Source organism: Poecilia mexicana, unplaced genomic scaffold, assembly GCF_051168715.1.
Source record: "Poecilia mexicana isolate PSO_F unplaced genomic scaffold, ASM5116871v1 scaffold_6, whole genome shotgun sequence".
NCBI lineage: Eukaryota > Metazoa > Chordata > Actinopteri > Cyprinodontiformes > Poeciliidae > Poecilia > Poecilia mexicana.
In genome coordinates, this window is record NW_028263375.1 from 23,644,965 (window position 1) to 23,657,196 (window position 12,232).

Genomic DNA, 12,232 nt, shown 5'->3' on the forward strand with positions numbered 1-12,232 from the left:
ACTGTTCTTTTTCTCCACTTGTGGGTAATGACTCCAGAGGGTAGTTTGAGTCCCAAAACCTTAAAATGTCTTTGTAGCCATTTTCAGACTTGATGTCAATGAGTTTGTTTTTCCTCCTGCTTTTGAATTTCTTCAGATCAGGACATGATGTGCTGCTTTTACAGGCCTGTTAGTCAGGCAGAGTGAGTGTTTTGTTGATTGGATGTGAGGCGCTAATCGAACCACGGTAAGGAATGTGAAACTGAACCTGAGCTTTGCTTGAAAATCATATCAACCAAAATAATATTGAACCGCACAACTCTATGGTTGTTGTGTTTTTTCCCCCCACTATAGTTGTATGCCAATTAGAAATTATTACATTCATACAATGTAATGTACTGGAACACTTATCGTCATAGTTGTTCTTGTGCCAATACCTTCTTGGAAACCTAAATGCTTTTATTTTCAGGGCTTTATGTAAGTAAATAAATGAATAGTAAGTGAGTTTGTGGTCAATTCATCCCTTTGCAGGTTGGTTCCCCTAAACAGACCACGTTACAGTTTACTTTAGGTCATTTATCATGGTAGTTTGGTAATAAAATGCTAGAAATGTTTTTATTTTGTTTGAATTTAAAAAGACAAATTCTATTGCAAACCATCATCAGTGACTGTGGCTCTGATTCTCATTGACTGATATGAAGTGTGAACCAAAACAACTTGCAAAAGTGTTCACACCTCTGAACTTTTTCATAATTGGCAACTACAAATGCTGGTATTTGTGTGTATTTGTGTCAGATTTTGTGTAATTTAATGTCAGTATAAATATAGCTGTTCTGTAGAAGAACAAAGAGAACCACGACGACCGATAAATACAGTGTGGAGAAGTTTAAGGTTGTGCTAAAGACCAGCTGTGGTGTAAAATCCCTAAAGTGAAACAGGGTGGTGGCAGCATCATGCTGTGGGGAATGCACATATAAGTATTGTGATGGGAAGAGACAGAGTGCTGCTTCCTGAAGGTAAACTTGTTGCAGGCTGCAAAAATACATGCCTCACTGAAGATAATGTTTTAATTTAAAAAAATGCAGCCTTATTGCATCATCCTCACTTTACAATCATGTACTGTGTTCTACTTCAAAATCCAAATAAAACACATTAGAGTTCACAAATAAATAAATACTTCTGCCAGGCAGAATCCCACGGCTCCTCCGAGCGTCTCACCTGATTCTGCATGCGAGGAGCTCCGGTAGCCGGGGTCTCGCTGCAGCTGCACCTCCTTCAGTGTGAATATGGACATGTCTGCAGAGGAGACACAGTCTGTCACCTTTCGCTATAAAAGCTCCGACCGATCCCCTCCGCTCTCTGGAAGAGCTCATGAGCCGTGCACCTCCCTGGCTGCATTTCTGCATCACAATGCGATTACTCACTCTCTGGCAGCGTATGCACGCGCGGCCCCAGGGTCCTGAAGTACGGCTGCCTCATTGCTTCATCGGCAGAGATCCTCTTTTTGGACTCGTACTGAAATTTGGGACAAAGGGTTGGCTTACGGTTATTAAAGAACAGCTTAAGACGGAGCAAGAATCACTGCAAAAAAGACAAAAAATATTTTTCGTCCGGTTCCTACTGCAAATATCTTAGTACTCTTTAATTAAGACAACTTAGAAGTAACTTTTCAGCAAGAAACACAAGCTTGTTTTAAGCCAATAATTACTTAATACTGATGAAAAATACTAGTTATATGTGAAGTCTGGGAAAAATGTGTCGTTCCACTGGCAGATGATTTCACTTATACTTTTTCAACAATATTAAGAAATTATTGACTTTAACAAACTCCTATCTCCTACTGAAAAGATACTTGTGACTTGTTGGGATTTTAACAAAAATATTATCCTAACAGTAAGCCACTCTGCTGTTAGCACTGCACCATTTCTGTCAGGTAGCCAGTGACTCACTTTTAGGAATGAAGACAGCAGTTCGATTCCGTCGTTATCCAGCCTGCATGGAAAGGGGGAGAGCGGGGATGGGAGAGAGGAGGGGAGTGGGGTCAGTAAGGTGGGGTGACTCACAGATGCTGGCGGCTGTAAGGAAGGAAACTCGGCCAAACAGTCAACTATTCCACAGGATTTCCTTACAGGAAGTGACAAAGCACACACACTCCTAGCTAAACAAACCCAGCTACACGAACGTCTACCATTTAACTGCTTTCGGTGAGCTCTACTGCTGTACCTCGGCATCACGACAAATACTTGCTCGTTCCCACTTTCAATACGAGGACTGGCAGAAATAAGCGGGAGGTTATGTCAGTGTGAAGGTTGTTAATAAAATAAACCCTCATATCTTACCAAGTAGCTTCGGTCTGGTCTCTTGTGCAAATATCTTGAAATAAGACAAAACTAACTTAAAAGTAACTTTTCAGCAAGAAATAAGAGTTTGCTTTAACTCAATAATTCCTTAAATATGAATGAAAAAGTACTAATTAAATAATCTGACTTTTGTCCTCTATCATAAATTAAAATGTCTTGCTTCACTTACAACTCGTACTTTTTTCATCAATATTAAGGAATTACTGACGTAAAACAAGCTCCTACATCTTGCTTAAGAGTCAACTTCAAGGTATGTTTGTCTTATTTCAAGTGCATTCAATGTATTTGCACTAAAACTAGATCAGAAATAAGGTAATATTTGGTGTTTTTTGCAGTGTAACAGAATGAATATCTGTCCTACCTGGGAGCATGATTGATTAGCGGCTGTGGCTTGTACTTTGAGAACTTGTAGGACCTGAACTCATCGATGGAGGATATTCCAGGCCAGCTGTCTTCTGTAGGAGTGCCTGTGTGGGGACATTTAATCGCAGTCAGACTTCACTGCGCCAGCTGGAGGAGCTTTTTCATGCACTTAAAGTGTGTGTGTGTGTGAGTGTATTTGGTGGAGGGGTTTACATGCCATGGTTGATGAGATTAAAGGCTCATGTTCAAAAAGTTTGCTTGTTTTTTTCCCCCGTCACCAGGGGGCAGCACTGACCTAACAGTCTGAAGATGAGATGCAGCTCGTCCTCCACCGTGGAACCGGGGAACAGGGGCCTGCCGGCAGCCATCTCGTAGAATATGCAGCCCACTCCCCTGAAAAGGTCGACAGATGGTGGAGGGGGGGTCACCAAGAGAGGACCGAGTTCAACTTTCACCGACGTTCGGTGTCGGGTTCCCGGAGCAGGGCATTCAGAGGCTGCTTTCAATCCGTCACTCATAAGACTCACGCAGCGCTTGAAGCGTCAGTGAACTCTTTAGCCTTTAAAAGTATTGTAAACCTTTTCGTGTTTTGTCAAGTTAGAAAGAAAAAAAAACTCTTTCCATAGGAACTCTGGAGGAGCTGTAGAGCAATTTTAGTGATTAAAACAAAACAGTTTATCAGTAGAGATCCAATCATATGCCCAGAGAGCGATACAAAAAAACATTTAGCAGCAATATGAAGTACCTTTAACCCCTTTATCTAAATTATTCTTCATTTCTGGCTTCCATGCAAAGCACTAAGCATGGCAGAAACTTTTGACTAAGACCTTCTCACTGCGACCATGCTACTGTGCCACATGGTGGTGGCGACCTGACAGTAACGTTTACCTGACTGCAGTGGTGGAGAAAGTACTCAAAAAATTTACTTAAGTAAAAGTACAAATACACAGGCAAAAATGTACTCAAGTAAAAGTCAAAGTACCACAATAACATTTTACTTAAGTAAAAGTAAAAAAGTACTGGCTTTTAAAAATACTTAAGTATTAAAAGTAAAAGTACTTGCTGAATACATAACCTAATCGCTAATATCAATAAGTGTGCCGATAGTATTTAATTTGAATACATCATAAATGTGCCATTTTAATAAACAATGTCACAGATTAAACATGCTCTTATTGTGTTTATTCTCTGTAAGAGTTTAGACTTAGATATGTGATTCTATGCATCATAATTTCAGGGATGGAAACATCGTATTTCCTGTCCTAACATAGCATGAACTTCATTAGTGACATTTATTTAGAAAGAAATCCAATTGAAAGGGGATGGAAAGAAGGGGGGAAGACATGCAATCGAAGAGCCACGTAGCAGAGTTGTAGTCAAGACAACCGAACCCGAGACCAAGACCAGCGCCCTGCGCTACATGACACAATAAAATTAAGTGCACCTATCAAAATTGGTTCTCAGATTGATCTGAAAGATCCACATTCCCATAAAAACACCTAGATATTAAATACTTAGAGCTGAAATATATTTAACCAGTATCAATTAAAACTCATTTCATTCTGTTTTGCTTTCATCGCTGTGCTACAATCCGCAGAGGTCTCCTGCCATCTCTATAAAAATAACGCCCTGGGCGGTTGCCCATATTGCCCATGTCAGAAACCACAACTGTCTGCACCATTAAACCATGAAACATAGCAATTAACGGTAAACAACACTATCAACACTGTCCAACGCGCAACAAGCAGAAGGAGCACCGTGACTGTTCTCACCCTCCCTCCCACTGCATGTTTGCCACCATGACAGGAGACGAAATCAATCAATGAGCATGCTCTGTGTTCATACGTTCAACTTTTATTTATTCGGCAATTAAATAAATGTGTGTGTATGTATGTGTGTGTGTATATATATATATACACACACATTGCAGTGTACACAAGAACAAAGAACGGCTCTCAGTGAGGCTTCAGTCCCATCAACCTTAGTAAAGATCCGTCCAGAAGGATCGGATCTAGGGCTGTTGTAAACGAATATTTTAGTAATCGAGTAATCTATCGATTATTCTTACGATTAATCGAGTAATCGGATAAAAAAAATATATAAAATGAAATATTGGTAAATCTGGCATAATACCGGTGTTACTATCAGATATCAATATCAGTCCAATTTTTCACATTTGAGCATCCCTAACAGTTGCTTTTTTTGTAGTTTAGAAAACTAACCTGTAACAATAATAGCTCACTTTCTAAGTTAACCAGAAGAAAAGTTATAGAAAAATCTGAAATTATATTGAATTTAATAACAAAGAGGCAGGCTCACAAATATGCTTATAAAAAATGTCTACAATCCAGCTTTTAATTTATGTATTCATCTTCAGTGAGTTTAATAGATTAATTAAACTCACCTTGCCACCTAACCTGTCACGCTTTGGGTTTGAAAATACGGGAAATGCCGCCTGGAGTGGGAGGAGAGGGCGAATGAACGAACATGGGGTGGAGGGGAGGAAATAGACCAGCGGACTGACGAACCGTTAGACCGGGGGACGAACACGGGGGAAGCAATACGGGATATTTACGACACCTTCACTGGTCACACTCAGAAACTCATCTACCAGCCATGTACGATGCGCTCCGCCACCCGTTTCTTCAGACCGGGATATGAAATTTATTGTGCGGTTCGTCGGTAAAGCTACATTTACACGGTAAGCATCAGCTACTCAGCCGCCCGCCCTGCTCAGGCTATCCGCTCACCTCAGCGCTCTTCCCGCCGTTCGCTTTCAACCAGCAGCCCCGGAGGAGAAATGCTGCCGTACTCCAGGCATTCCCCAGTCATTTTAAGGATGCTTATTGGTTCCCCAAAAACGATAAAAAGTCGGGCATTATCATCAATCAATAAAATCCCCACGGGCCAATCTTGAAAATTGGACTTTATGCCGCTGAGACTTAGCTTTTGTCAACAACTCAGAGGCGGAAGTGAGAGCTTCGCGCAACGCAAATGAAGTCCCGGCCGGAACACGGTGCGCTAACTAATAAAACATAAATTAACGAAGCTTCGAGGCAGGTAAATTTTCCTCGAGGAATTTTAGTAATCGAGGTACTCGAATCATTCGAGGAATCGTTTCAGCCCTAATCGGATCGTTCCTGAATGTTATCACTATATTGCACTTTGATCACAGCGTTGTCCCATATGTGCAACACCTCAGTCAACACCTCCACACAATAATTCAGTGCATGAGTGACAACTTTTTTTCATCGCAGATGCAACATTTGTCTCTGTACAGCTAGCTTTGCTAGCATCACCTCCACAGATCTTACCTTTCTTTAAGCTTTCCTTCCAAGTGACGCTAAAAGTTGGACGAAGTCCCCACCCTCTGTGAAAGCGAAGCGCTGCTTATTTTACATGTCGCCATATCTTGTGATTTATGCAGCTATTATCGATTAGTTAGACATCTTCTCCCGCTCAGAGGAAACCACTGCGCATGTCTGGAGCTCCGTGTGCGAGTAAAGGTGGAGGCGATGGGCGACAACAGACACCATGTCACGTTATTGCTTGGATTTTACGGCGCCACCTTAAGACCCCGAACTTCACATTTTAATGGAAAAAAAGAGCAACACAACTTGGATGTAACGAGTAACGCGACGGTTTTGTAGAAATGTAGTGAAGTAGAAAGTACAGATACTTACTGTAAAATGTAGTGGAGTAAAAGTAGAAAGCAGCCATTATTAAATCTACTTAAGTAAAGTACAGATACATGAAAATTGTACTTAAGTAGAGTAACGAAGTACTTGTACTTCGTTACTTCCCACCACTGCCTGACTGGCACACAAATAAACCTTACAGGAAGAGACTAAAGTATTACCTCAAGGGTGCTGAACACAAATGAATAAAAAAAAAAAAACCTTTTCACTCACTTTCTTCAGATTTAGTAAAAAAAAAAAAAAGTTAAATTTCACAAACATTTTTTTAATTTGTGTTGGACATTAAAAACTATATTACAATTTGTTTTTCAAATGTAATAAAATGTGACAAAGTGCAAAGGTTACGAGTACTTTTATGAGAAAACAATAAAAGGAGAGGCATTACACTTCTGTTTGCACGCAGACCAGACTGAATCTGTTCACAGGGAAATCTCCCCGTTTTAGAAATCCATCAGCCCTTTCCTCCACAGCGTGGACATATGGAAGTAAAGGCTTCCTCCCCGCAGAGCGAGGCCCACTCACCACATGTCTATCTGCGTGGAGTATTCAGAGGAGCCCAGCAGAACGTCCGGAGGTCGATACCAAAGCGTCACCACCTCGTTGGAGTACGTCTTCGTGGGCACGGACTTGGCCCTCGCCAGGCCTTTGTTAAGCACGTTCCCAAAAAAAAAAAAAAAAAAAAAATCAGAACAACCACACAGAAAATTCCTCAATTAAAAGTGAGGTTGTGTTCAGTGGAGATTTGGGTTATTTTTTTCCCCACAATAAAAAAAACAAAAACAAACAAAAAAAAGCAGAAGATGCGATTACGCCGTTGGACCTCACCGAAGTCGGCCAGTTTGAGCTCTCCTCTGTCGTTGATGAGTAGATTCTGGGGCTTCAGGTCTCTGTGGAGAACTTTCCGTCTGTGACAGTAAGCCAACCCTCTCAGGATCTGGTACAGAAAAATCTACAGGAAGGAACTTCTGTGATTAATAAGACAAATACGTCACGGAAAATTGTCCGATTAAAAAGCCCGTGAGCGCGTCGTAAATTGCTGCTCCGTCCAACAATCTAAGTTTTGCCGACTTTGGTCAGAAAAATATTAAAATATTTTAACATTTTTGCACTGATTATTCCAGTGTCCACCCTTTGCCACCAGAGGGCACACAAGCAGTGTTTCTTAAACCAACAGCAGCAGATGAGGAAAAAAAACAAAAAACAATCTTGACAGTTCACTGGGGCAGCTGGGCCGGCAGGCTCACCTTAACGTTCTGCATGCTCAGGATGTTCCCGCAGTCGTCCATGTACTGCTTAAGGTCTTTGTCCTAGAAAAGAGAGCGAGGCCGTTAGAGCAGAGAGGTGAGGAGCTCACGAACCGCAACAGCTGGTAAACTAACCGCCTCGCCCAGACTCTGCATAAGGTCATGAATAATAAACGTTACGAAATGCATAAATTTTAAGCATCCGCGATGCGAGGAAGGTGCGAGTCGAGAACAAGGTGACAGCGAAGGTGAAGGCAGCCTCACCAGGTATTCGAAGACCAGGGTGAGCGACTTGTCCGTGTGGACGATGTCGTGCAATGTGACGATGTTGGCGTGTTTCAGGTCCTTCAGTAGAGACACTAAGACGACAAAAGAGAAGACAAGAGGATGTGATCTCATCCAGTAAAGCAAAATAAACAGTGAGCAAATGACTAAATGTTATTTCTGACCTAGTATTTCTAGGTTCTTTGTGGTTTTAAGACTATTAAGGGTTAAAATTGCGATGATTAAATTTAACAACCAAGTCTTTTCACAATTTTTCCAAAAAAATATGTGGGTATTCTCACGCCTTGCCTGTGCTGAGGATCTGTGCGCCTGGCGCAGGTGCTAGGCTAAAGCAAATCAGCAAACTGTCTTGATGTGAAACACGGACAAATGTAGTTTTTGCAATGTTTTCTTTGCAATTCCACCCAGCTTATTTGTGCGCAGACAAAGCTTGTAGAAGAAGCTCCTAAATAATGTTGCAACTAATGACTAAAGCTGCGCAACAAGCTCCCTTGCAACAGCCATTGTAGTTTCAACAGTTTGCAAAATCACAAAGGCAAAGGATGCAATAATTTTGTTGACTGTAATATTTCAGGCGCCATGCATTCAAACTCGACTAGTGCCTAATTTAGATCCCAGCGACAGAGATGCTAAAAGATGCTAAATTTAAGGGTGGTAGAAAGAGAGAAAAGAAGGAAATATTATACAACATGTGCATGATTTAATGATTTCGTTAAATTAGGCGACTAGCAAGGTCTGAACACTATTTCCACAGTAAGATTCAAGCACTTTTCAAGTATTTCCAAGGTAAGTTTTCAAACTTTTCCCACTACCATAAAAAATTAACTAAAACAGTTTAAGTTCACTAATATACATCATTTATTACTATTAAAAATAAATTGTGATAATATTCTACAGTTTGCAGCAGGGACAAAGTAAAATGTCACAAAATCTTATGTTTTGAAATGTCTCACCTGCTTTCTCTGAAAAAATAAATCTCTAATAAATGATTTGTGGTATATTTTTCCACAAAATAAATAAATAAAATCTCCTTGCTGAAGAAAAGCAACCCCAGAGCATGATGCTGCCTCCACTGTGCTTTACACTAAGGAGGCTGCATCCTGTCAAACGCAACATTTAGTGTGTAGGTTAAGAAGTCTAAAAACTAAAGCCGCATTCAGCATTAAACTTGCTACTGTGCAGCAAAATGCCTTCGGCTGCTTCCTACCTTCTCTGATAGCCGTACATGGGGCCCCTTCCTCGTGCTCCAGTCTGATCTCCTTCAGCGCCACCAGGTTGTCCGTCAGCTTGCTCCTCCCCTTGAAAACCGTTGCATACGTTCCCTGGAGAGCAGGAGGAGAGGGAGGATGAACAAAAAGGCCTCAGAGCTGCTGGACAGAAGCAGCATCATGTTAAAAGCTTTATATTTGTCCACACGTTCAGCTTTTCAGCTCTCGCATCTTTTACGTTTATTTTGAAGTATTAAATGAGAGATTAAGCAAGCAAAAAAGAAAGCAAATAATATAGAAAGTAGGAAGAAAGGAAGAATGACAAGAGGGAACTGTGTTAGTTTTATCAGTCACAACGAGATCGTCTGGGCCCGGGTGACGAGAGGAGAGGCGTCTCGCATACCTCCCCCAGTTTGTCCAGTTTGATGTACGTCTCCAGCTTCCCAAACCCGATTTCCGACTGGAGGGAAGAAGAAGAGGACAAACAACATTAATGTGCGAAGCCTCTTTATTAGCAGCGACAACATTAACAGACGTGGCGACGAATCCTTACGACTGCCTGGCAGCGCGAGACGAGGGGCGATGTCAGGAGGTCAAACGCCCAAAACCGAATCAGAACTAATCAGTTGTGACAAAAGAAAGTTTGCTTTTGGCTTTTGGGACGAGTTCGCAAACAGGAAGGCTAAGCAACGACGAGTTTTCCAACCTCCAGGTTGGCGTTTCTTCAGTCTGGAGAAACATCGATGTGGATTTCTGAAGGAAACGTTTAAATTCTCTAGATTTCTTTCAAAACTGAGGCTGGTTCATGTATGAATGTGAGAGCGGCGCCTTTGCAGAGGCCAGAGCTCTTGCCGAGCTGAAAGGTCAGGGAGTCTAACACTCGACTGAAGCCATTCAGAGCTTTATAAACAACCCTGCAGGGAAGCATGTATGCTAATGAAGCCAACTGGCCGGGTGGGGACAGGGTTACGTATTCCTCAGTTCCGCTTTTTTTTTTTTTTCCCCCTTTCTTTTTTTAACAATGCAATTCAAAGTAGAATCTCAAGCCAATTACTGAAGCTTTCTCACAAAGCTTCACAAAACACATGGCAACAAGCTGGAAGGATCAGATTCTCTCACTTCTGCTTTTAAATTAGACACGGCTCTCGCAGTCGGCTTTATTACGGAGCAGCCTCGCCACGACCCGTCCGCTCCGTTTCTACTGAACTCTCCTTTCTCTTACTCACAGGACGTCAACCTCAGACGTTGGCAGAAGGAACTCAATTTTATCGAGTGTGATTTAAGAGGCGACAGTTATGAGATTTCCCTGTGAAAGTGCATTTTCAGCCGGTCCAATGTTGCTTTTAAAAATGTCTAAATTCACCTGAATAGAGGCGAATTTAGAAAAAGAGCGAGGGAAAAACAGGAATTGAACTTCTAATGAAACTTCTTTTTTTATGTGTTTTGATGAAATCTTCCCTGGTTCAGATGATTTTCTCAGAAGGGTCATTATGGTTGTTGTTTTTTTTTTTAAATATCAAGTCAGACGACATACCTGGCCTGAACCAACCATTCCAGCAGCTTCAGCCTTGATTCATTGTTATGCAGAAATACTGCTCCCATAAAAGCCCCTGGGAGAAATCTCATCAGCGTCTTTTCCCCAAACGTGTTGGGATTCCAGTTGGAGGGAGAAACTGTATCCGTCATCTAACCAAACAACTTGTTCAAGCTGCTCGTCTTTGCTGTTCTCAGGTTTTATTTGCGTAGAGAGAAAGTGGCATTTACTCTGGATGTGGTTCAGAGAAGCTGACGTCACAAAATGTCAGATTCTTGAGGGGGGGAAAAAAACAAGAACCTCTAACTTCAATTTGCAAGTCTGAAGGAATCAGAGCAGGCTTTCTGCAGAAGTGAATCTGGATTTTTAGCTTCAATTTTAACACCTTTGAGAGAAATGCTTCTGCTATTTTTTTAATCCAAATTATCTTTTTCAGCTACTAAATAATCCAACAGTTAGCGCAGGCTCTCTATTAAAATCCAAGCATGTTCCAGTCAAATAATTGCAATTGTAAATAAAAAATAAAGACGTTTCTGACCAAAAGACACACAGCCTGTGATCCCTACTTCTTATTTAACGTGTTTGATGTTGAGAACTGGAGCTGATTTGAGCTGCTGCCTCTTCCTACTTGACCTTTCTGGACCACGACGCAATAAACCCGATATTAAAACTCCTCCTCTTCCTCACCAGCGATGCTCTGCGGGAGCGTCGGCTCAGCGGCTGATCGAAGGCCGGGCTGCTCAGCTGCAGCTTCTGCAGGTAGCCGTCGGGTATCCGGATGTCGGCGGGCAGGGACAGACGTTTGTTCAAGTCCTGCAAATAAAACCCGGATGAAAATATGAAACAGATCATTAGGAAACAAAGAGAAACAAAAGTTATCAGACTGAAACACAGAAGAGACGTTTTTTCCTCCCAACATGCAGAGATGCAAGGACGGAGTTTAAAGAACAGTATTTTCTACTGTGTGGATGTGCGTCTCCTGTTCATTCAGGCTACAAAACAGAGAGAGAGAGCAAGACTTCCAGCAGGCGGCTGAACAAACTGTATGTTTTTGAATATTTAAGCTTAAGCTTAGCGTCTTGACAATCTTCAAGATAAAGGTTAGCAGCTATAGTTTTAGAATACACACAAAAACATTTTTTTTTTCTTGGCAATATTAGCTGTCCTAACCATGGAGATTTCTCGTTTAAGACACCAAAGGTAGCTAATAGAGTCAACTCTGTAATCATTTAGTCTTTGCTTTGAAACAATCAAACTGTGTTTGTTCTGAAATCAGCCACACAATTAGCTTCAAATCAAAATCAACGTCGCAAACCGTCTCAATAAAACATAACAGGTGTGTTTACGTAACACACCTGCAGCAGAATGTTTCTTTTTTTTTATTCTAAGGCACCTTTTGTCATATTACAGGTTTGTCCCTTTGAGAAATCTGAGAAAAGGTCCTGGAATGCCCCGCTGCTCCACCGCGGTCCCGCTGACATGTTACATAAACTCAAACAGACTCGACATCTGGATCCTTCCCAAAATGCATCTCCAGCTGGTTAGATCACCGTTTTTAATC

At 41.5% G+C, this 12,232-nt stretch overlaps 1 protein-coding gene across 1 annotated transcript in view; it reads right to left on the reverse strand.

The window, feature by feature from the left end:
- Positions 1–12,232, reverse strand: part of LOC106903306 (cyclin-dependent kinase 17) — a 36,677-nt gene that overhangs the window by 1,886 nt on the left and 22,559 nt on the right. The window contains exons 5-16 of the mRNA XM_014967015.2: positions 11,359–11,484; positions 9,541–9,597; positions 9,137–9,251; positions 7,909–8,003; positions 7,645–7,707; positions 7,226–7,349; positions 6,923–7,043; positions 2,998–3,095; positions 2,701–2,806; positions 1,929–1,971; positions 1,404–1,494; positions 1,198–1,275 (exon numbers count right to left, since the gene is read on the reverse strand). Of these exons, the coding sequence (XP_014822501.1) occupies positions 1,198–1,275; positions 1,404–1,494; positions 1,929–1,971; positions 2,701–2,806; positions 2,998–3,095; positions 6,923–7,043; positions 7,226–7,349; positions 7,645–7,707; positions 7,909–8,003; positions 9,137–9,251; positions 9,541–9,597; positions 11,359–11,484 (1,117 nt within the window). The remainder of the gene's footprint in view (positions 1–1,197; positions 1,276–1,403; positions 1,495–1,928; positions 1,972–2,700; positions 2,807–2,997; positions 3,096–6,922; positions 7,044–7,225; positions 7,350–7,644; positions 7,708–7,908; positions 8,004–9,136; positions 9,252–9,540; positions 9,598–11,358; positions 11,485–12,232) is intronic.